The sequence below is a fragment of the Chelonia mydas genome, chromosome 11 (genome assembly GCF_015237465.2).
Source record: "Chelonia mydas isolate rCheMyd1 chromosome 11, rCheMyd1.pri.v2, whole genome shotgun sequence".
Classification (NCBI taxonomy): Eukaryota; Metazoa; Chordata; order Testudines; family Cheloniidae; genus Chelonia; species Chelonia mydas.
This window is the reverse complement of record NC_051251.2, coordinates 41,841,799-41,864,965: the sequence shown is the minus strand read 5'-3', so window position 1 is coordinate 41,864,965 and position 23,167 is coordinate 41,841,799. Positions and strand designations below refer to the sequence as shown.

At 42.2% G+C, this 23,167-nt stretch overlaps 1 protein-coding gene across 1 annotated transcript; it reads left to right on the top strand.

Annotated features, from left to right (window-relative positions):
- The first annotated feature begins 11,817 nt into the window (after positions 1–11,817).
- CHRNA1 (cholinergic receptor nicotinic alpha 1 subunit) lies at positions 11,818–22,824 on the top strand. The gene is made up of 9 exons (XM_007060526.4): positions 11,818–12,031; positions 14,587–14,732; positions 14,837–14,881; positions 15,366–15,475; positions 15,990–16,185; positions 16,737–16,974; positions 18,269–18,492; positions 19,851–20,090; positions 22,417–22,824. The coding sequence occupies exons 1-9, from the start codon at positions 11,992–11,994 to the stop codon at positions 22,546–22,548; spliced, it is 1,371 nt and encodes a 456-aa protein (XP_007060588.1). The 5' UTR covers positions 11,818–11,991; the 3' UTR covers positions 22,549–22,824.
- The last annotated feature ends 343 nt before the right edge of the window (positions 22,825–23,167 follow it).

Below are 23,167 nucleotides of genomic sequence, written 5' to 3'. Positions count from 1 at the left end.
AGTTTTCAAATCCCTTCATCCCTCCTGCAGAGCTGTAGGTAGTAGTGCTCTTCCGGCAGCATGAAGCTTTGCTGTTCCTTACATGTCAGCTGCATGTTGTATTTCGGGGGAAAGACATTGTTTTCAGCGTTGTTACAATAAACACTATCCTGGTAACAGGACGTTTGCAGGTATGGGGGTTAGATCGTGAAAAACTGGTTTGCAGAAGCTGTAGAGGTGCTTTTTAAAGTCAGCTCTTTTCAAAGAACTCTGCTCTGGTACAAAGTCCACCTCTAAAGGAGGCCATGTCAGCAAACTCAAATATCACTTGGCATGTGACTGAGTAATCCACTCCCTTGATAATAGGGAGCGGGAAAAATCAACTACTTCTGCCAACCAGTTTAAAGAGCTGTTGATCAGCTTTAAATTGCACCCTGACCTTGGCTAGACATTAGTGGGTCTTCCATAGGTCCTCATGGGGAAAAGAGGTGTGGAGAACTCAGGGCCTGATTCTGATCTCCTTTATCGCGGTCACTGGAGTTACACAAAGGTGAGTGACATCATCTGTAATGTAAATGACTCACTGGAGAAGCTGGGAACAAAACTGCTCATGTGGGAGGCTTGGGGTGGTTTATTAGATGTTCCATTCTTATGTGTGAGTGTTTTTATCAGCAGCCTGTATTTTCCTTAGCTTAGGGGTCTTAACCTCTTTTCTTTGCTCTGTTCTAACCAAGGTGTGTTTTCCATCTTTAGGGGACAGACTGTCCACTAAAATGATTGTTTAAAATTGATGATGATGGAACTGGTATGAAACGGAAGAAATAGCCACCCTGCACTTTGTGAGGACAGCTGACATCTACAGCCATGTCTCTCATTGTTGCAAATAATTCCAATAGGGGGCCTATCTCAAATCTTTATCCCAAAGGTTGCTCTTGCTCTAGACTCATAGACTCTTTTCAGTATGATGAATTAAGTGGTAAATACATTGAGGGGGGAAATACTTTGCTTCTTTCATCAACAAATGCCACCTTGCAAATGCATAAAGCTACTTGTTATGGGTATGTTTATTATACTGTAACTGGGGTCCAAAAGAGGCCACTCATGTGGGGTCTTTATGCTGTTGGATGTTTAAATGCACATTTAAAATGCAAGGGTTACCTTCAAATATCTGCTTACAGTTAGCTGAAACTCTTGCAAATATTCCATCTTCTCTCTCCACTCTTTTCATGTACACAATTGTCCCCTTTGCATAACCTTTTACAAGCAACCATCACTGCCCATGATGATTTCTAGCATTTTTACTATAGTTTTATTACAAAATAAAATTTAACCAAATTTTAAAAAAATAACTTATTGCAACAATCTCCTTAGTGGTTAATCTTATGTGGTCAAATTCTACAGTTAATCAAACCCTCTCAGGATTACTACGTTAGGGTTTGATTAACTGTAGGATTTGACCTCTCTCGTAGTTGTCTCATGATATAAGGGCTTGTCTACACACAAACTTGCATTGGTTTAGTTAAACCAGGGCAGCCCCTTATGTGGGTACACTTACATCAATTTAAAACTAATTGATATAGATTCAACTTGCCCCTGTTAACATACCAGTGTAAGCCAGATTTAAATCAGTGAGGGTGTCCACACACAAAGTTCCGCAATGTAACTAAATTGGTTTAAAATCACTTTGGTTGAAGCAGTTCCACTTTGTGTGTTAGACAGGACCTAAATGGATGTGCTCTTGTGCTTTTACCATCCCTTCAAAAATCCCCAAAATAGCAAAACATGGGAGAGAATGTTCTCTACACCACTCTGTAGTGATCTTCTCTGGTAGATGTCCTAGCCAGCGCTGTTGGGATCCAAATAGGGTAACCAGATGTCCTGATTTTATTGGGACTGTCCCGATATTAGGGGCTTTGTCTTCTGTAGGACCTTATTGCCCCCATCCCGATTTTTCACCGTGGATATCTGATCCAAAGGGAGCTGCAGCCATCCCTCCTCATTAAAAGGAGGGACATCACAATGTGATGGGAGTTTTGTGGGGAGAAAGGAAAGAGGGATCCTTCAAGATATTCCCTAAAAAGGTTCTTCGTGTCCAATAACTGGCCAGATTACATTGTAATAATTTTTCCTAAATGGAGAATTAATTCCAAAAGATTTTTAACATATTCAGACAAATTATCATAATAATAGAAAATAGAGATAGTAAAGACATTTTAGATCACTGAGTCCACTGTTCTGGAAAAGCAGGCTATATAGAAGCCCCTGAGAGAAGAGGTGTTACATATTAAATTCCTGAGTGCTAATTTTCACTGAAACACGCCATATCTGCCAAGAAGATGAGACAAATATCTGAAAAAATGCATTAGTCATTTTCAAACAATAAAAAGCCTCTGCTCCTTGTATTGATGCTGACTTATCTTTCACTTATATTCCCTTATTGGCCTGTGATGGGGCATCTGCCTCACACTGGCCCATAAGGGGTTAATAGAACCCTAGGGAAGTTGTGTAGGAGGCAGCCAATTAGAGAGGGGCTGTGAGGACCATCCAATCAAGGCAGGATCAGGGGAGTAAGAGTGAGCTCCTGGCTGACTGCTAAGACTGGCACGCTGAGGCCCTGAGATAAGAGCGGAGAAGGTGTGGGGGCTGCAGGGAAGTGGCCAGGGAAATAGACTGTGAGGTTGGAGGGGATGCAGCATGTGGCTACCATCTACAGGGTCCCTGGGCCAAGACCCAGAGTAGTGGGTGGGCCCAGGTTCCCCCCACTCACCACTGAGGAAGTGGCCAGATGATGGGCTGAGGGAAGTGGCTGGGCAGCAGACTGCAGTTCCCCCGGAAGTCGGGAGTGCAGAGTGTGGCACAGCCGGAGGACTGTGTCCTGAAGAAGACGGCATGATCCTTGGAACGACACGGGTCCAGGAGCAGAAGTGACGATGGCAAGACATCACTAGAAGAAGGCACACTGGCTAATAAAGCTAATCCCCAGAACAGCCAGCAGGAGGTGCTGCAGTAGTGAGTCGCATCCCATCAAATGACTATATTATGGCTATATTTACTAATCTATTCCCAATACTGTCTTCAACTGAGGGAATTTAGCTGTGAGAACATGTGTGTAAGGTAGATTTAAGGTTGCTGCAACACCACAGAGCCGCCTTCTTCCCATGCCAAAACCCAGGTATTAGAAAACGGGGCAATAAATGTTAATGTTACAAGAAAACACAAGCTACAAACTCATAAAAGTAAGGAAAATCACCACTAGGGTGTGCTTCACGCACAACACAACCACCAAGTCTTGCCTCCAGTCCTTCATTTGTAGCAGGGCTTGCCAGGTTCTGAGCTCGGGAACCTCTAGTTTTGGCAGTCCGCAGCCCCAGTATCTCTGGGCTTGCTGTGTCAGTTATGAAAGTAAAAAATATTGCTTAAGCCTCAGCACCTCTCTCATTACAAATTAAGCACTGCTTCCCTCTGCATTCATAGTGATCATTATGGGGACCAGGAACATCACAGTACCTTATCCCCATCTGCAAAGTGTACTTCTAAAACTGTTTTAATACCATAATAAGGAGCTTGTGGGCCTGCCTTTGGGTTTTTATTAGTTATGGATCAGCAGCAATTTGTTCGATGTTATATAAGAAGACATGATCTTTGCCGCAAGGATCTTACAATCTGGTTAAACCACAAAACAAACAGTTCAGAATGCACTGGGTGGTCACACTCTACTACCATTGAAAAGTCCGTATCTACCACTCGTTACCAGAATGCACGGGGTGGTCACACTCTACTACCATTGAAAAGTCCGTATCTACCGCTCGTTACCAGAATGCACTGGGCGGTCAGACTCTACTACCGTTGAAAAGTCCGTATCTACCGCTCGTTACCAGAATGCACTGGGCGGTCACACTCTACTACCATTGAAAAGTCCGTATCTACCGCTCGTTACCAGAATGCACTGGGCGGTCAGACTCTACTACCGTTGAAAAGTCCGTATCTACCGCTCGTTACCAGAATGCACTGGGCGGTCAGACTCTACTACCGTTGAAAAGTCCGTATCTACCGCTCGTTACCAGAATGCACTGGGCGGTCAGACTCTACTACCGTTGAAAAGTCCGTATCTACCGCTCGTTACCAGAATGCACTGGGCGATCACACTCTACTACCATTGAAAAGTCCGTATCTACCACTCGTTACCAGAATGCACTGGGCGGTCAGACTCTACTACCATTGAAAAGTCCGTATCTACCACTCGTTACCAGAATGCACTGGGCGGTCAGACTCTACTACCATTGAAAAGTCCGTATCTACCACTCGTTACCAGAATGCACTGGGCGGTCAGACTCTACTACCATTGAAAAGTCCGTATCTACCACTCGTTACCAGAATGCACTGGGCGGTCAGACTCTACTACCATTGAAAAGTCCGTATCTACCACTCGTTACCAGAATGCACTGGGTGGTCAGACTCTACTACCATTGAAAAGTCCGTATCTACCACTCGTTACCAGAATGCACTGGGCGATCACACTCTACTACCATTGAAAAGTCCGTATCTACCACTCGTTACCAGAATGCACTGGGCGGTCAGACTCTACTACCATTGAAAAGTCCGTATCTACCACTCGTTACCAGAATGCACTGGGCGGTCAGACTCTACTACCATTGAAAAGTCCGTATCTACCACTCGTTACCAGAATGCACTGGGTGGTCAGACTCTACTACCATTGAAAAGTCCGTATCTACCACTCGTTACCAGAATGCACTGGGTGGTCACACTCTACTACCATTGAAAAATCCGTATCTACCACTCGTTACCAGCAGAACGTTGTGCACATAGTGGTGAAGTTCCTGAAGTAACCAGGGAAAACACATGCTTTGGTGTTTAGTGAAGCCAGGCACTAATGAATTGTGTGCTGAGAAATTCAAATATAGTCTGTCACATGGAGAGATGAAATCAGTTCCTGGGACTGTAAAATTCATTTACAGTATTTCCTGTTCTGACCAGAGAGAAATACTGTGGTGTCTCAGATAGCACAGTGAGGTGAATGTTGACTTTTATATGGCAAAGGTTGTAGCCTTAGGTGAGGTGAGGTTCAGACCAGGGGTGGCAGAGCCTTCCCAAAAGTGGGGGGGGGACCCAGGGGCCCCTGCTCCCTCCCCCTCCATGGCCCTGCTCCACCCCTTCTGCCCCAGGCCCATCCCTGGCCAAGCCAGAAGTCAGACCGGTCTGGGAGCCGTGGACCCTCCAGCTGCCTGGGATGGGGGGCTGAGAGCAGCCCCCAGCCTGTATCTCTGCCCCTTGCCCTTCTCCTGGCATGGGGATGGGGCCTCGGAGCTGCAGCCTGGCCATGGAAAGAGCTGCGTGGCCAGACAGCTGTGGGGACTCGGGGCACAGACCTTCCACCTGCTCTGGGTGGGGGGGCCCAGTGGCGGTGACATGGGCCGGGGGCTGCTCTTGGTCCCCCAACCCTGGACAGGTGGATAGTCCGTGGCACAGCGCCCCATGCTGCCCAGGCTCCCCATCTGGGGTCCAGCTTCCAGCCTGGCAAGGGAAGCAGGACCTCGGGGGGGAAGAGGAGAGGTGGGGAGGTCTGTGGTGAAAAGTGGACAGGTCCAGGCCCATTCACTTTCAAAAAATGGGAGTGCCTTGGCCCACCTCATTCCAGCGCCCTTGGTTCAGACACTTTGTAGAGGTCATTGTTAGATCATTTCATTCAATAAGCAAGGGCTTAAAGAGAAGACCTACCGTGTGTGAAGAAAAAGATGGAGCTAGTTCTAACCCTAAGTGCCATCTTGTATATTTTCAAAATATATTTTTAAAAGATGAAGTAACCTAATCTCTGCAAATGAATCCAGTAGTAAAAGAGCCAGTACTGTATGGCTAGCTGTTCTGGGGATCTATCAGAGTTACAAAAGCATTTCCGAGGTTATGTATGTTTATTTTGGTTGCCCAGCGCTCTCTTATTCCAGATGTGATGCACAATGATTTAACAAGTCTAGCTCTTACTTTGATGAGAGCATTTCACTGGAGGCAGACAACCTCCCTATGTATGTTTGAGTTTTCAAATCCATAGCTCAGATTATTTGTGGAATAAGTCATGTAGCGCTTGACATGCCAGTGAGTTAAGACCTGTTATTAGTTTTGGTTTTGGTAGCCATGATGTTGAAAAAGGGGTTGTAGTTAGGGCTGTCAATTAATGGCAGTTAACTCGCACGATAAACTCAAAAAAATTAATCACAATTTAAAAAAATTAATTGTAATTAAGCGCAGTTTTATTCACACTGTTAAACAAGAGACTACCAATTGAAATTTATTAAATATTTCGCATGTTTTTCTACATTTTCATATATAGTATTCTGTGTTGCAATTTAAATTAAAGTGTATATTATTTTTATTACAAATATTTGCACTGTAAAAATGATGAACAAAAGAAATAGTATTTTTCAATTCACCTCATACAAGTACTGTACAAGTACTGTAGTGCAATCTCTTTGTCGTGAAAGTGCAATTTACAAATGTAGATTTTTTTTTTGTTACATAGCTGTGCTCAAAAACAAAACAAAGTAAAACTTCAGAGCCTACAAGTCCACTCAATCCTACTTCTTCTTCAGCCAATCGCAAAGCAAACAAGTTTGTTTACATTTACAGAAGATAATGCTGCCCTCTTCTTATTTACAGTGTCACCAGAAAATGAGAACAGGCATTTGCATGGCACTTTTGTAGCCGGCATTGCAAGGTATTTACATGCCAGATATGCTAAACATTCTTATGCCCCTTCATGTTTTGGCCACCATTCCAGAGGACATGCTTCCATGCTGATAACGCTCGTTAAAAAAATTGTATGGCCCCTGCTCCGTTTTACCTGCATTCTGCCATATATTTGATGACCTCGCACATGTTGTTCATTTTAAGAACACTTTCACTGCGGATTTGACAAAACGCAAAGAAGATACGAATGTGAGATTTCCAAAGATAACTGCAGCACTCGACCCAAGGTTTAAGAATCTGAAGCGCCTTCCAAAATCTGAGAGGGATGAGGTGTGGAGCATGCTTTCAAAAGTCTTAAAAGAGCCACACTCCAATGCGGAAACTACAGAACTCAAACAGTGGCAATAGAATCTACATGGCCAGATTTCAAGCTTTAACCACTTAGCCCATGCTGTGTGGGAAATTTAATTTTCTATGGCCATACTTTTGTGCCTTGCAAATCCCATCCATCGATGTAAAGAGGAACATATTGCCTGCCTGTTATACAAAAAGCTCAAAACAAGCTGCTCTAGCAATTCTACTGATGCTGAAAGGGCCTGGGCAGTGGATCTAGCCAAAACCAATGGGGAAATGTTTAGATACACACTAGGCCTGCACCAGGTCACCATAGTGGCCAAAGTATCCTTAAAATCCCAGAGCAGTTTGGATGCCTTTTACAATGAATTAGCCAGGACTGTGTGATCCAACATGGTGCACTTGTCTGTTAGAATGGGCATCTTTTGGGCAGCCCTCCCATGAGTGCAGTGCTGAATGATTTCTGATTTCAAATATGGAGGTTCATGAATGCCAGCTAGGATTGGATTTACCTTTCTCAGTCATAATAGTGTGTCATAAATGCTCTACCTGGTACATGTCTTACCACAGAAAAATCAATAGCCGTCTGTATCAAGCTAGCAGCTGAAACAATGAACTCTGTTTTCATGGATTGACCTGCTGGGAAAGTATTAAGTGTGTTTTACTAACTCTCTGATGCAGGTGGCTCATTAGTCCGTACAGATATAAGGGAGATGGGCCTAGCTACCTTGAGAGAGAAGACTGGATCCAACAGTGCAAAGTAGGCTACCTGAGGATTCCCTCAATGCAGGAGAATTTCCAAGAGGGAAAAGCACTGTTGTAGCTAGCTGTAATCCCTTTTCACTCTTCAAAGTAGGAAGCATGGCTGGGGAAACAGCTGGAGTACTGCCATGCCAGAATTCTCCCTTGGGAACTGGAGGTAGGTGCAAGCGAGAGGAACCCTTACAAACTGGGGTTTTGCCAACTTTTCCCCCCAACCCAACTAGGGTCTAACCCTGGGTGCAATTCAGCTAGCACCAGATTTAAACCCTAGTCCTGAAATAGGAACCCTAGAAGCAGCCGAGTCTAAGAAGGTGGCTTGAGATGAATTTGGTATCTCATTGTTAATTTCTTTATTAATAATCAAAACTCCAGAAAGGGGACAGACTTTTGATTCTACATAGTTTTACACAAGAGGGCTGAGCCATGTCTGATATGAAAACTCTAACTTTTGAATGCAGCTGGGGCCTCAGCTAAGAGCAGGGCCAGGAGCCGGGGCCACGGCCAGAAGCTGGGCCAGAGCTGTGGCTGGGGCAGGAGGTGAGGCCAAAGTGGAGCTGGGGGCAGAGCAGGGCTGGGTGGCACTCCCTCCCCACCCCCCATGGGGACTGGTCCGGGCCCTACTGGGCCCCCTGGAATGTTCCTTTGCAGCCCCGTAGGGGTCCCACCCCACAGTTTAGGGACCACCGAATTAATGTTTAGTCCTTGTGCTGTTCTTAAAAATACATTGGAAGGAATGTGAAAAGTGCATTCCGATGGGATCTCAAGGTAGTTAATTCTTTGACTGCATCTCCTGTTGAAAATATGTATTTCCTCTGTTTTGGTTTTCCTGGTGATTGTTTGTGATAGTTATCTCTTAAATACTGTTGATGTGCCCACTGCATCTTTTCTAACCATCTGTTGCCACCTGCTGGTGATATTATTGAGTTGCCAGACTAGAGTGTGATGGTTTCCAGTAGAAAATGTATGCCATACTGTATATAACTAGGGGCAATCTGGTATCAAACACATGGCAAATGTACAAATTACTTTTCAAACAATCTGCCTTCTGTTATCAGATAGCGCCATAATCTACTGTCACCAACAATGCCATTTTTCGCATATCAAACTGAATTAAACACTGTTAAGGTGTTCTTGGTTTACAATTATATATGAAGTAAACAAGCTTCTATTATTTATTTCTCAGCTCTTATCCCTCTTCATTTTCCTGACAGTATAGTCAGTTACACTAGCTTAAAGCTTTTATACACAAACACGTGCACTGAATACCCACCCCCAGCCCCCGTCTCTTAAATGATGGATTGCACTGCAGATCCATGTGAATTAAATAGCCTGAGTTAAACCATGTAATAGAAGTGGTCTGGAGACAAAGAAACCTACCCACCCCTTTTCCCTGCCCTGTTTGAAATGATCTTTATTCCTTTTTTTATTTCATTTCTGGTTCTCATGTCAACAAATGACATAGATGAAGCTGCCATTTCGCCTCGTCTTTCTGTACCATTTCTTCTCCTCCATCTCCCACTATAGTTCAGGAAGTGACTACCTGCAAGTGTGTGTATGAATTTTTAATGTTTTCTAAGTCAAAGTCCGTGTTCTCCAGCATTCCACCAGAAACATTTAATAATCAGGCTGAAACCAGTTTAACTTGTAAACTGATCGATTACATTATGCTGGCGCCCTTCTGCAGTGAAGATTTACCTTCAATACCATCAGTTCATTGTTGGGGTTTTGAACTCAGCCCTGGTATTATTCACAAATTCAGATAAAAATGTAAAATCCTAAATTCAGACAATATTGAGTTAAAATTCTTCTTTATAGCCTGCCTGGATGGGACCCATCACTCCATTCTATTCACTTGCGTGGTTAAAGCATGTGTTGCTATGGCACTTTCAGCACCCTAGGCCATGGCTCCATCTGAGACCGGGGAGGCAGTGCTGAGGGACCAATGTCTCAAAGACCAAAAGGCTGAGGTTAGGTGGAAATAAGTCAGAGCAGGATTTGGCTGTCTTCTATTAGCAAATGATTTTTGTAAAGCATCTTGAGGCTTTGAAGCTGAAAACAGTTTTCTTAGCAAACTATGGAAACCAGGTGTTGTATTGCATCTCTGTAAATCCAGATAAATTCCCACTACTGCTCTTTTCACTCCTGTCTGTTTAGTTTCACCAAGATAATAACTAGTCATACTACATTGTTAACAACAAACAACTTTCATTTCTGTCAGTGCATATTTAAAATTCAGAGTTCAGCTGGCCTGAGCTTCTGGAGGGGAATTTTTTGAATCCAGACACTCTGCCAGTTAAACTCTACCCCCCTTCCATTCAGGCTGTGGGTCCCTATAGGTCTTTTTTGAGAAAACTACTCTTGCAACATCCTTCAGATGTGGACCTCTGACTTTCAACCAGTAAGTTATAGCTAGGTATCCCACGTACAGCAGTTTGCTCCAGAAATAAGGACTCTGTTTTGCGGTCTACACAGCTGCATGAAAAGTAAGCCATGCTGAGTGCACAGATTTTCTGCGCCACTTACACATTCCATGTCTGGCTGATTCCAAACAGAACACAATAGTATAGCTAGGCTTTTTGGAATGGTTGAACCTTATGTTATCCCAGACCTATAATAGGCATAAGACAATGGTAATTTTTTGACTGCCTCTGTTTGGGACTGAACCTGCTATTCCTAGCTTGGATATGCAAGGAATGCTGGGACAGACAAAATGTGCATATCTGAAGCTGGGTGGTTAACATTCCAGTGATATCATCATGAATTTGTATCTTTGTGCAGTGTTACTCTGGGGGTTGGGTGAAACGTGGCTGAAGCTGGAGGGTATAATAGCCACCTTTCATTTGGAAGAAGCAGTTAATAATCATAGAGGCATAGAGTTTAAGACCAAAAGGGACCACAAGATCATCAGGTTTGACTTCCCGTATGTCACAGGCCACCAATACCACCCAGTATCCACACATTAAATCCAACAATGGAAATGAGACCAAAGGAAATGAGACCCATAGGAGACTAGACTACTATGTGCCACAGGCAGATAATAGAAGGGACTGGTTGTCTGAGGGCCCTGCAATGGCAGGGAAATGATTAAGTGAGATATTCACGAATAATCCTGGTAAGAGACCCACATCCACACACTGCCAATCTGAGCTGGGGGAAATTCCTTCCTGAACCAACATATGGCAATGAGTTAGGTACCCTGAGCATGTGAGCCGGAACAGCCAGCCAAGCACCTGAGAGCGAGAATACTCGGTGCCACCTCAGAGCCCTGGCCTGCCCTGCCCTGTGTCCCATCTCCAGTCATGACCACCCCTGATGCTTCAGAGGAGAGAGGTAAAAAAAACCCCTTCCATTGAGGAAAAAATCCGCAGTTAAGCTTCTTTTGGAGTAAGAGAGCTAAAACGATAGGAGCCACCAGCCAAAACACAGGCCGAACACAAGGCCAGTCAGCACCTGAGCTATGTGGGCAGAGGGCTTTCACTGAGGCTGAATGCAAACACACGCAGCTGGGTATTGTTTTGGTGGAGCTCTGTGTGAGATCAGATGCAGTGAGAAACACCACAGAAACAAGCAGGAAGGCAAAAGTAAGCACCAGAGATGCGCTTGTAGCCTGGGAGAAAGCTAAGTGAGAGAACTTTTTGGTAGAATGCTGGCTGGAAAAAGAATCTTGAAATACTGAGCAAGGAAACTGTCTCCTGTTGTTTGATTCCTACTTTGTACAAAATCCTGTGTCCTTGAACATTCTTTGTAAATAGGATTGCATCAAAGAATATCGGACTCCAGCACCAATTTCTCCTCCTGGCTGAAACTGACAAGACCCCAAATTCAGCTAACCACTCAGGTCAAAAAAGATTATGTGCAGCTGAGGGTTTTTTTAGGTTGGGAGTATTCTAGTTAATCCTTACTTGGACTCTAAGTTACTCTACAAACAATCTTCCTTTTACCATGGAATGTGTTATGCTTAGAAAAAAATATCCCACTGTAAACCAGAGAAGATGTTTGACTGGGCAAATATAGCATGTTGCTGTTCCTGCACTCTCAGCTGTCATTCCCATAAGCAGGTGGTGTAAAACAATAGCTCAGCAGTCACATTTTCCAAGCTGTGTATCAGGAAGCAGCAGAACCCTCCTCAGTGCGAGACTGTGAAGACTTTGAGGTCCCCGCTAGTCTGTGTGTCTAGCAGAGACAAAAGGCCACACAATGAAGTTCCACTACACACCCCTCCTCTTCTTTTGCTCAGGTAAGCTCATTTCAACAGTTGGTTCATTTTTGGTTTGGTTCATTGCTTAATGTGTTGCCCACTGCTCCTTGTGTATAACGTGAACTGTGTTAATAAAGCTTTATGAACTTGCAAGGATGACATACAAAATTAATAAAATACTGGCTTCTAAGTGCAATGATATCAGTTTATTCACATTTGAAGACTGAACAAGTGGAGAAATATTCAGATGATTTAATCACAGTATGCACTGAGTTCAAAAGTCGAGCTGCTTTCTCCCCTCTACATTTGCTGCTTTTTTTCTGCCATGTGCCATGTTTTAGCACAGAACAAAAAAGACTTTGAAATCTTTGGGGATTTTTAGCAAATATGGCTTGAAATGCAATATACTGTAACAAACATTTTCATTTATTTGTGGGGAATACTGATAAGGATACTGAATTGATTGGCAGCTGCATGTGTTGTGCTGGGACCTATTAATAATTCCAATTAAACTCTCCCCTAAGAGATTAAGTATTTTGTAATCTTAAATATTTTTCACCAAATTTAAAAAATTGCTATATTCCTACCAAGACCTATTAGAATAGAACTGTAGGAAGGATTTTGTTAATTGGATTAATAGAAACCAGTGTAACTCTTGACCTAAATATGACTCTGTGATCATAACATACCGTCTGAAACATGACACCCAATACTGCCCTTCCTGTCAGTGGAAACAGGAGCTGTTTGTCTGCAGCAGAATGTGATGTAAACTTCCGTGTTTTGCCATCCAAGCATCTTAATAGCAAGAGTTGTATCATTTCAGTAAATCTGATCCATTTGGAGAAAAGTATTTCATATAGTACAAAGCAGCTGAGACCCAGGAGCAGATTACAGCTGGATCCTCAGATTCCCAGCTCAACTATCTTAAAGGACCTGAGAGTAAATCAATTAGAAACCGAGCGAAATCCTGGCCCCACTTTAGTCAATGGCAACACTCCAATGGACTTAAATGAGCCAAGATTTTGCCCTAAGAACCTGTTCAAGAGTCTGAGCTCAGAAAAAGGATTTTCAGAAGTGCTAACCTCTGACCTAAATCTGCTCCCATCGCAGTCCATTCCTGTTGCTGGATGAAAAGATCACTGGGAGCAAACCAGGCGGCTCTGCAGAGCCAGCTTCGCCTTCCATGCTGCTACCTTTGATACTGAGTACAAGGAAACGTGTTGTGCCCTTGTAACACTGCATTAGCCAGGCTGCAGTTTGGTCCCTTGTAGGTAGAGGAATTTAATTTAATGCTTTCTCAACCACATGGCACACCCCAGCTATTTTCACAAGTAGTTTTATTATGTGTACTCTGCCAGTGTGAAGAGAATGAACTGACTTGTAAAAATACGTTGTTACTGAAAATGTCAAGTTGATAGCAGCTTCCAGCTGTAGCAAAGAGCTTTAGCATTGTATGTTATCCCTCTCCCAACTTGTGAGGTTTGGGTTTCCATATTATGCAAAATCTGCAAGGGCCATTTTTACATACCAACTGTTCGCTTTCACTATGACCTGAAGCAGATGTACACAACCACTTTCTAAAGAAAAGATGAAAGTATGTAGGAATAAGACTGCAAGATGACCATTCCCTTGTGGCTCTCTCAAAAATGAAATGGGAACTCATCATGAGGGTATGCGACTGATCAAAATAATTTCTAAAGCAGATTTTTTTCTGTATATGTCTGCTCACTGAAAGCGTGAGTGAGCAAGATACGGGAAGAGGAAATGGAATGAACATTAAATAAAGATAAAGTGTTAGGTCTATCTTGTCTGAAGTCACATGAGTCTTTTAATTAAGAGGGAAAGCCTGTTTCCTTTTCCATGTGGATTTGAAATGACTGACTTGCATGCTGTTGCACTTGAAATTCAGATATAAAACAAGATGAAGCTGGATCAGTCAACAGATGTGCACAGGGAGCAGATTGCAGGAACATAGCGTTAATGTCTTCTTAACCACACAGCCATGCTGAGAATCACTCCCAACAATTCCCAGCATTCAAAGCTTAGCATAAGCTTACATAAATAAAAAACAACAACAAGCCACAAGGTGGCACTTTTAGCTAAACATACTAACATTATTAGTGCATATTCTTTAAACCTCCAGTGTTATGGGGAAGGACAAGAATGTGGATCCAAGCAAAAAGATGCAAGAAATGCCTGGCAATGAGTCTTCAGTTTGCCTAACTATCCAAAAATGCAGGGTGAGATAGGTTTTAGGAGTTTCATGAAGCCTGATTCCAACTTTGGTGGTGGGAGTCCTTGATGTTTGTCGGTCTCCTGGATGGAACTGTATGTGTTTTGAATGATACTTACTCTTGCAAGCAAATATTACTCAGAATCAGAATTGGTTATCATCCCTGATGACTATGAAACAGCCTAAGACATGGTCTACAAATAAAAAGAAGCAATGAAATAGTAAATAAGCTTTGTTATGGTTAGAGTCCCTCACTAAACTGGCACATGACTTTGTATCAGTAATATTTGCAGGATGTCCTTACCAAGATTGCAGTTTACTCTATCACTGTCTTACGGATGACATATTTGCTGTTCTGTAGCTGGTCTGATCCTGTGCTCTGAACATGAAACTCGTCTAGTTGAAGATTTATTCAAGAACTACAACAAAGTAGTGCGCCCAGTGGAAGATCATCGTGAGGCTGTTGTAGTCACAGTTGGGCTGCAGCTTATTCAGCTTATTAATGTGGTACAGTATGAATGATGATGTTTAACTGTGTTTATTTATATGAGCTCATCAAACATTTCTTCTGAGTGAGCTTTTTCCCTAAACTTTCTGTTTGTTGTTTGAAGGATGAAGTAAATCAGATTGTAACAACCAATGTACGCCTGAAACAGGTAACCTCTGAATCTCATTATTCTTGCTATTCCAAAGCAAACCAATGCCCTGGACCTAATCAGGAAAGTGCTGATCTCCAGACATAAATATTACACGTACAACATTTTTTGTTATGGTTTCCTGAAGCAGCTTAGGCAGATGGCAGAACTGATTGATGATTTCTTTATACAGTCCTGGAACCTTGAAGTTCCATTGAACAACATGGAGCTCCTGAAAAAAGACACTTTGCATTTGACAAGATGTCCTTCTCTGATATTGTTTCAAACAGCAGATTTGTGTTACAGTTATTTTAGATTATTGAGGTAATCATCATGTATTGTTTGAACATATATAAGAAAGCAGCATTGGTAGAAGGACACATACAGTACTTTTGTGCCTATCTACATGTATCAACGGTATGACAGTCAGTAGATCTTGGAAATATTTTATTTAGTTCCAGCAATACCAATAACAGGTTTCCACTAGCTAAAATTCTTTTTATAGCAATGGACGGATGTCAACCTAAAATGGAATCCAGAAGAATATGGTGGGCTGAAAAAAATTCGTATCCCATCTGAGATAATCTGGCACCCCGATCTTGTTCTTTATAACAAGTAAGTAGTGCTAATGGTACAAAAACTCTGCATAGAGCCTCTTATAACAAAAAAATACAGAATCTGAAGTAGAGGAAGGGGACCAATGATCAGCCTGGTGTTTTTTCAGTACCTATTTGAACACTTCATATGTGTCTGAATGATTAGCCGAGCGTCACTTGGATTAGTAAATGGAAAAGATCGGGAGAGAGAACGTCTAAAACAGGGTCTGAGACAGTTATAGTAAATCCAGTGCAGGACAGAAAACCTGTCCATCTTTTGAATATCAAGACCAAATTCTTGGCACGCACGCCTCCTCATAACCTAATGACAGGGGAGTTACACCCTGGTATTTCAGATCTGAATTTGACCCATAGGTTTTATATTCAATGAGCCAAATTCTCCACGCAGTTACTTCAGAGCAACCCCTTTACCCAGTATATACCCTTTCCAAGTTTTCTTCAGATAGATACTCTATTATATGTATGTCAGTTATGCTATCCATGTCACTGTTAATTTCCTCTTCCTTTTGCAGTGCAGATGGTGAGTTTGCTATTGATCAATTCACCAAAGTTCTTTTAGAACATACAGGCAAGATCATGTGGACACCACCAGCAATTTTTAAAAGTTACTGTGAAATTATAGTCACACACTTTCCATTTGACCAGCAGAACTGCAGTATGAAGTTGGGCACTTGGACGTATGATGGTACAGTGGTTATCATAAATCCGGTATGAATCAACTTTTTAAATGAGAGTACCAGTAGACATTGAATATTTTAACCTGAATTCTTCTTTCACACACCTTTTTTCTTTTTTTTTTTTAAAGTCTCAGGTTTAAATGTTAATTGTAAACTGCTCTGATTGAAAAATAAACAGGTACTAAATTACTGAAATTATTAATTACTGATGCCAAAATATAGAGTGTACTACCAGCAGTATTCAGCACTACCGGTCTTCTAGAGCTATTCTGCACACATTTAGTGCATAAACTTCATGGTCAACAGCATGGCTAAAGCTCAGAGAGCCAACTCCTCAAATTGGCACAGCTCCATTGACTTCAGTACAGCTATGGCAACTCTTTGTTAGCTGTAGTAGTATTAGGGCTTAGTATTAGGATACAGCCACTAGATTGTGATTACACATGTATCAGTATCTCACTCCTGGAACAAAGAGTTCCCTCAATCGTATATGTTGTCTGTCTCTCTTTCTCCCTCTCTCTCATTTTCTATAATTTATTGGTCAGTAGCTCTAATATTGAAATATACTATTTATACTGTCAGGAGAGTGATCGCCCAGATATGAGCAACTTTATGGAGAGCGGCGAGTGGGTGATGAAAGATTACCGGGGCTGGAAGCACTTCGTTTACTATGCCTGTTGCCCTGACACCCCATATCTGGATATTACCTACCACTTCCTTATGCAGCGCTTGCCTCTCTACTTCATTGTCAATGTCATCATTCCCTGTCTGCTCTTCTCGTTTTTAACTGGGTTAGTGTTTTATCTGCCCACTGATTCAGGTATGTGCATTTATTACATTACAGTAATAAGCTCCTGATTCTCAAAGGAAAGAGCAATAACTAACAATTAAGTCAATGGGACCTGTCAGGATCAGCCCCTAAAGTGATGGACGCTATAAACCTAGCTGAGAAACAATTTAAACTCTAAAACTGCTATTATACAGGCCTGACCCAGCTCCCTTGGAAATCAGTGGTAAATCATTCATTCCGTTTCACTGGGAGCAAGATTCAGCTGATTGGTTTTGTGCCTTTGAAATTAATGTATTGAATATGTTAATAAACAATCAAAGGGTGACACTGGAAACCCTGATATAGCATGTTTGGGTAGGGGATTGTTTCAACCATTAGCTTCTGTGATGGCATGAATAAATATATTAAGCAGCCCTGGGCTCTTTCTGTGCCTCACTATTAGGTGCTCTCTAATCTGACAAAAGCACCTAGTCACTGCAACCATTTCCTGGTGCTTAATTTGTTTTTAATCCATGCCAGGATTTTGTCCCTTATCCTTGGTTGTTTTTTTCCTTCAATTTCCTTTTATGTAAGGTCTTATCAGGCGCTTTTTTAAAAAAAATGCTTGCCACTGGACTGAACAGAACAAAATGAATGTTCATTGTGCTTTGTGGTTCAGTTTTGTCATCCTTAGTTCTAAATAGGTTGCCAACCCTCCAGGATTGTCCTGGAGTGTCTAGTAATTAAAGATTAATCTTTAATTAAAGATTATGTCATGTGATGAAACTTCCAGGAATACGTCCAACCAAATTGGCAACCTTAGTCCTAAAGGAAGTCTCAAATACCGATTGAGCTCTAAGGCCGTGTGCTCTCTTGTCCATTCAATCAGCCCCCGGTGAGGCTGCCGTTTATCCAGAGCAAAAAACAAAGCCACCCAATGGAGCTGAGGAAATCAACCCAAAGGCACAAGCCCTGATTAGAGGCTGAGTTTACTCACTTAACTCCTGCAGCACATACTCATGCTCATAGCGAGTGAGTTGTCAGTACCTTCAGCCTGTCCCCAGTCCCAGTTTTGTCCCGGAAAACTCCAACTTGATGCTGGGGGCTTGATCCTAATTTGATCCCTCCACAGTGGCAGAAGAACATGAATGACCAGCCAGGTTTGCTGCTTCTTGTGATGCAGGGAGATATAAAAGTAGTCCTGATGTATAGGTATACATTCAAGTATCCAAAATGTACCAACAACCAATCACCCAAGAAATCACACTCTATTTCTCTCCCTGATTAACACCCTCTGCACTGTACCACATTAATGGCAGTGTTGTTGTTTTGTTCTGTGTGGCAGGTGAGAAGATGACTTTGAGCATTTCTGTTTTGCTGTCTTTGACTGTGTTCCTTCTGGTCATTGTGGAGCTGATTCCTTCTACTTCAAGTGCAGTGCCCTTGATAGGCAAATACATGTTATTTACCATGGTATTTGTCATAGCATCAATCATCATTACCGTCATTGTAATCAACACCCACCATCGCTCCCCAAGTACCCATATTATGCCACAGTGGGTGAGGAAGGTGAGAAGGATTATTTGTGAATTTCTCTGCTCGAGCAGGGCCTTAAATATTTCACTCTGAGGTTTATGTGTTAAAAATCTCAAGGTGTTGGGAGGAATTTCCTAATCCAGATAAATCTCAGGGCTCCCTGGCTGGGCTGCAAAATCACTCCTTTAAGTAGCAAAATTGCCTGTTGTTGGGTAGACTATCAGAGGGAAAAGCCAACACCTGGAGGCAGATGAGGCAAAACAAAGTGGCAGCTGTGGACAGAGAAGGAATTAGGTAGGTTGCTTATATAGCTGTTTATGGGAACTGACAGATTATCAGGCTGCATGACTCCTGGCCCAGCAAGTGGCCAACTCCATCAGCCAGCTGCCTGCCCGGGTGTTCATTGTGGATCCACAGAGTGGAGCTCAACTGGGGCTCCCATGACAACTCCTCAGCCTATTCCCTACTCTCCTATGAAACAGCATTATTCCACAGCTGTTTGGGAAGGGAGGGAAATCTTCCTCTCCAACTTAAATGATGGCCACCAGACCTTACCAAGACTCATGGCAAAGTTGTGGGTATGTCTCCACCAGGGAACCCAGACCATCTGTGGCCACTCCTGCTAGTCTTTCCATTACCCAGCTTGCATGAACTGGCATTAAACTATGTAGGCCAGACCTACCACATACAGACCTATATCTTTAAAATTGCTCCTGTGTTGCAGTAGAAATTGTCTTCTTTTTTTTTTTAATGGAACTTTAAAAAATATTATTTTATCGAATCCCTGCAAGGCAGAAAATCCCCTGCAGAACGTGAGGAATTTTAAAAGGCCATGTCTGTACATGCTGTGTGATCAGGAAGAAAAACCTCCACTGATTTAAAGAAGGTAGTGAAAATCTGTGTTTATGTAAGTGAAACAGGATAGCCAACAAGAAGAAGGGACAAGCAAAAGCAGGCCAAAAGGATTTCTCTGCAACACTTCTAGACAGTGTGGGCCAGATCCTCATTTGGTGTGTATCAGCATAGCTCCATTAAAGTCAGTCGAGTTATGCCAATTTATGCCAGTTGAGGTTCTGGTCCTGGGTGTTATACTCTGGTTATGTTTGGATCCTGTTAAATCAGTATACATTTTATATAGCAGCAAGAAATTGTTTCTTGAAAATGTGTGAGAGGCTTGTGTATGATTCAGTAAGCTCCAGGGCATCAGATTTATACAGGACAAGTAAAGTGTGACTAAGGCTTGGGCTGTGACATACTTTCAAACAGGGAATTTCTAGCAAATCCAGTAGAGGAGATTATTTGGTAGTTAAGAATGTTGTACCTGCTTTTGTTTGTTGTAATGCCACATCAGTAAGACAATCTCCCTAAACTAATACAATTTCTTTTTTCAGATCTTTATTGACACAATCCCAAATGTTATGTTTTTTTCAACAATGAAACGACCATCCAGGGATAAACAAGAGAAAAGGATTTTTACAGAAGACATTGATATTTCAGAAATCTCTGGAAAACCATGTCCTGCTGCCGTCAACTTCCACTCCCCACTTACCAAAAACCCAGATGTGAAAAGTGCCATAGAGGGAATCAAATACATTGCTGAAACCATGAAATCAGACCAAGAATCCAGTAATGTAAGGCATTTTTTATGTGTGATTCATCCTTCGCTTTTAAAATAAGACACTTTATTTTCTGGGAATAATAAATCTTTCCATTTCTCACAAGTACACCCCAAACATAGTTTCTGCTGTATCAAAGAGCCCCGTTATTCCCTTGATGCAATCTGTAAAGAATGATAAATAAAAGTTACAGATGACAATTGAGTCTTTGAAAAAAATTATGCACTAAGATTTTCCAAGTGTAGTACATGAACTCAGAGAGGAGTGAGTACAGATAGTTAGAATGGTTTCAAGGAAATTAACAATATTCCCAAACAGATTCCTAATGTATTTCATGCAGGACATTTTCCTAATATAATAGGCAGTTTGCAGTACACTCAAAGCTGGGAAATAAACCTTAACAAAACTCCATGCTAACAGAAACATTTTTATTTCACCACCTCAGATCTTACATGTGATATGCAAATGTTAATTCCAATTTTGGTAAGCTTTGATTTTGTGGACTCAGTGCTCCAAATAATTCCTATAGGGGGGCACATAATAAGCATCTTTTAGAACACACTGGCCTTTTCTACTGTACCACCGAAATGAAGGCTTAGACAGCATTTCCCAGGAAAAGCTAGCTTTGCCCCTCTTCTGTAGAAAGTTAAGTATATGTGCTAAAACCCTTATTTATAACACCTGGTTATATACTTCTGTCCTGAGTCGTTTCTAATATTTGGAGGTTAACTTTAATACTGATACAGCACTTATCATTTTGAAGGATCCCAGAGACTTCTTAATTATATACATAAAGCACCACTGAGATGCAGATGTTTCTGGATGGGTGGCGGCAGCAGCTTGAGCTTGGGGCTTGTTGATGAGAGAATTATTTTGGGCACCCCCAATTTAACTAATTCATTTTGGGCCACAATATGAAAAAAAAGCGCAAAATTCTCACCTGAATGTTCGACTGCAATGGAAATGCTGGCTCAGCTGAGATAGTTAGAGGTTCAGTCAAATACTCCAGTTTGCATCTGAGTTCATTTTGTGAGTGAAAACTGCACCTGAAAAAAGGGAGGCCCAACCTCAGCTCTTTTGAAGATTTGCACCTCATTTGTAAAGGAGGCTCTTTGAGTCACTGCCAGCCTCTTGAAGTGGAGCTCAGCTGTCTGTGTGGTCTGTGCATCATTTCTAACATTTACAAAAGGTTTCCAAGGCAAATTGCAAAACCAAGCCAGGGGTTGTAGCCATTCTGGTGAAATGTAGCACTTATGAAGTACTTGAAAATAGTAAGTGATTATCACAGTCCCACTGGGAACTAGGTAAATCTAATAGTCAGTTTTACAGATGGGAAAACTCAGGCAGAAAGGTTGGAAAAGCCTTAGGTTACAGAGAGTCATTGTCATAGGCAGTATTAGACTGTATGATTCCTATGTGCCCACTCCCGTGCTTGGCACACTACTCTGTGCTCGCTCACACTGCTTGTCTCCCCACAGAAGTTGCTGAGCAAAAGCCCCAGCTCTGAGCAAGTAGCTTGGAGGTTCTTGTACTGGCAAAGCCAGCTTGGGCACCATTGTCCCCCACAACTCTGAACTGAGTTTGGCTCCCCACAAAAATCCAGGGGCCTATAGAAAAGGGTGTTGTGTCCCGAAGGTTGCTGGGTGGACAAAATGGGGACCATGAATAACCTAAAACCTTTAGGAAAAATGGTGACTGGTTTTGAACACTCACAATTGGCAGACACTTTCAAGGCTCATTTTGCAGTCTAAAGGGTATTGAGGTTGATTTTCAAAAGAGCCTGAGGGATTTAGGAGCACGTGTTCCATTAAAAGCCAATTGGAAGGCGTTTTGAAAATCTTCTTTATTTAAATTAAAACCCAGGCTAGCTTTGATATTTATAAGTCCCCACAATCAGGAGTAAGCCTGTGGCCAAATGTTTGCAGTGCTCTGAAATGCCCACTTTGGCAGCTGTCCGCACACTGCAGAGTGGGGTGTGGGAAGGGGGCGGGTGTTCAAGAGTCTTGGCTGGAAACACCACGGCAAATCTCTGCTCGTACAAAATGAGCAATCTGATCTTTCAACCACTGTAGAGCACACAGGACCTCTGTTCTTAAGGCCGCTGTTGAAAGGAAGGTTGAATCATCCCTTAATTTGAATTTGTGAGTCCAGCTAGCACAGGCATCGCAGACCACTAACTTGTCACTTCAAAGAAAGTGAATATTTTTCCATAATAATATTAGAAGCCAGAGAAAAGCTTTCCTTTGCACAAGACAGTAATTGCCCACACTTCCATATCCTGCCTTGTAAGGAATATAGCTCTTGGGAGGTTCTAACTGTCTCCTCTTTCTTTCATGTCCAGGCTGCAGAAGAATGGAAGTTTGTTGCAATGGTAATTGACCATCTTCTCCTTGGTATCTTCATGCTGGTTTGCATTATTGGAACATTGGCCGTGTTTGCTGGTCGTCTTATTGAATTAAATCAAGAAGGATGAACATTAAATCTAAAATGTGTACTATCCCTGGCCAGGGGTAGCACATCTTTATTCACTTCGTAGGCTTTTATTGAATACATTTCATTGTTCTACCTGTTGTGTTCTTCCCAGCTGTCTGAAGGTTGCACAGCTAAGAATCACTTCCCATGGGGAACAAATAAAGGAAAAATTAAAATGATTTTTCCACACTTGGCATTTCTGAGCCACTTCCTGGTGATGTCTCTTTTGTCAAAAGAAAAAGATCTGTGCCACTGGCAATGTGAAAATGCTATGGAAATGGCTATGGAAATGCTAAGGAAATGGCTGTAAACCAGGTTCTGACCCATTTTAACAATCTTAAAAAACATTAATGTATAAATAGAATGTTTAACTTTGAAACATATTAAGGGCCAGATTGTGCCCCAGCTGCAGCCCATGTCGATAAAGTCTAACTGATGATGGGATTCTTCACTTCATGTTTTATCTATGCTTTAGATCATTATCTAAACTTAGCTTTCAAGCTGGTTTTAAATCTCTGATATGTGGTTTCTGTATTGGCCATGTCACAAATGACCCTTCCATTAGCAAGAGAGGTGCCATCAGCAGAGGGCTCTAAAATTCTATTGTTAAGTGTGATTTT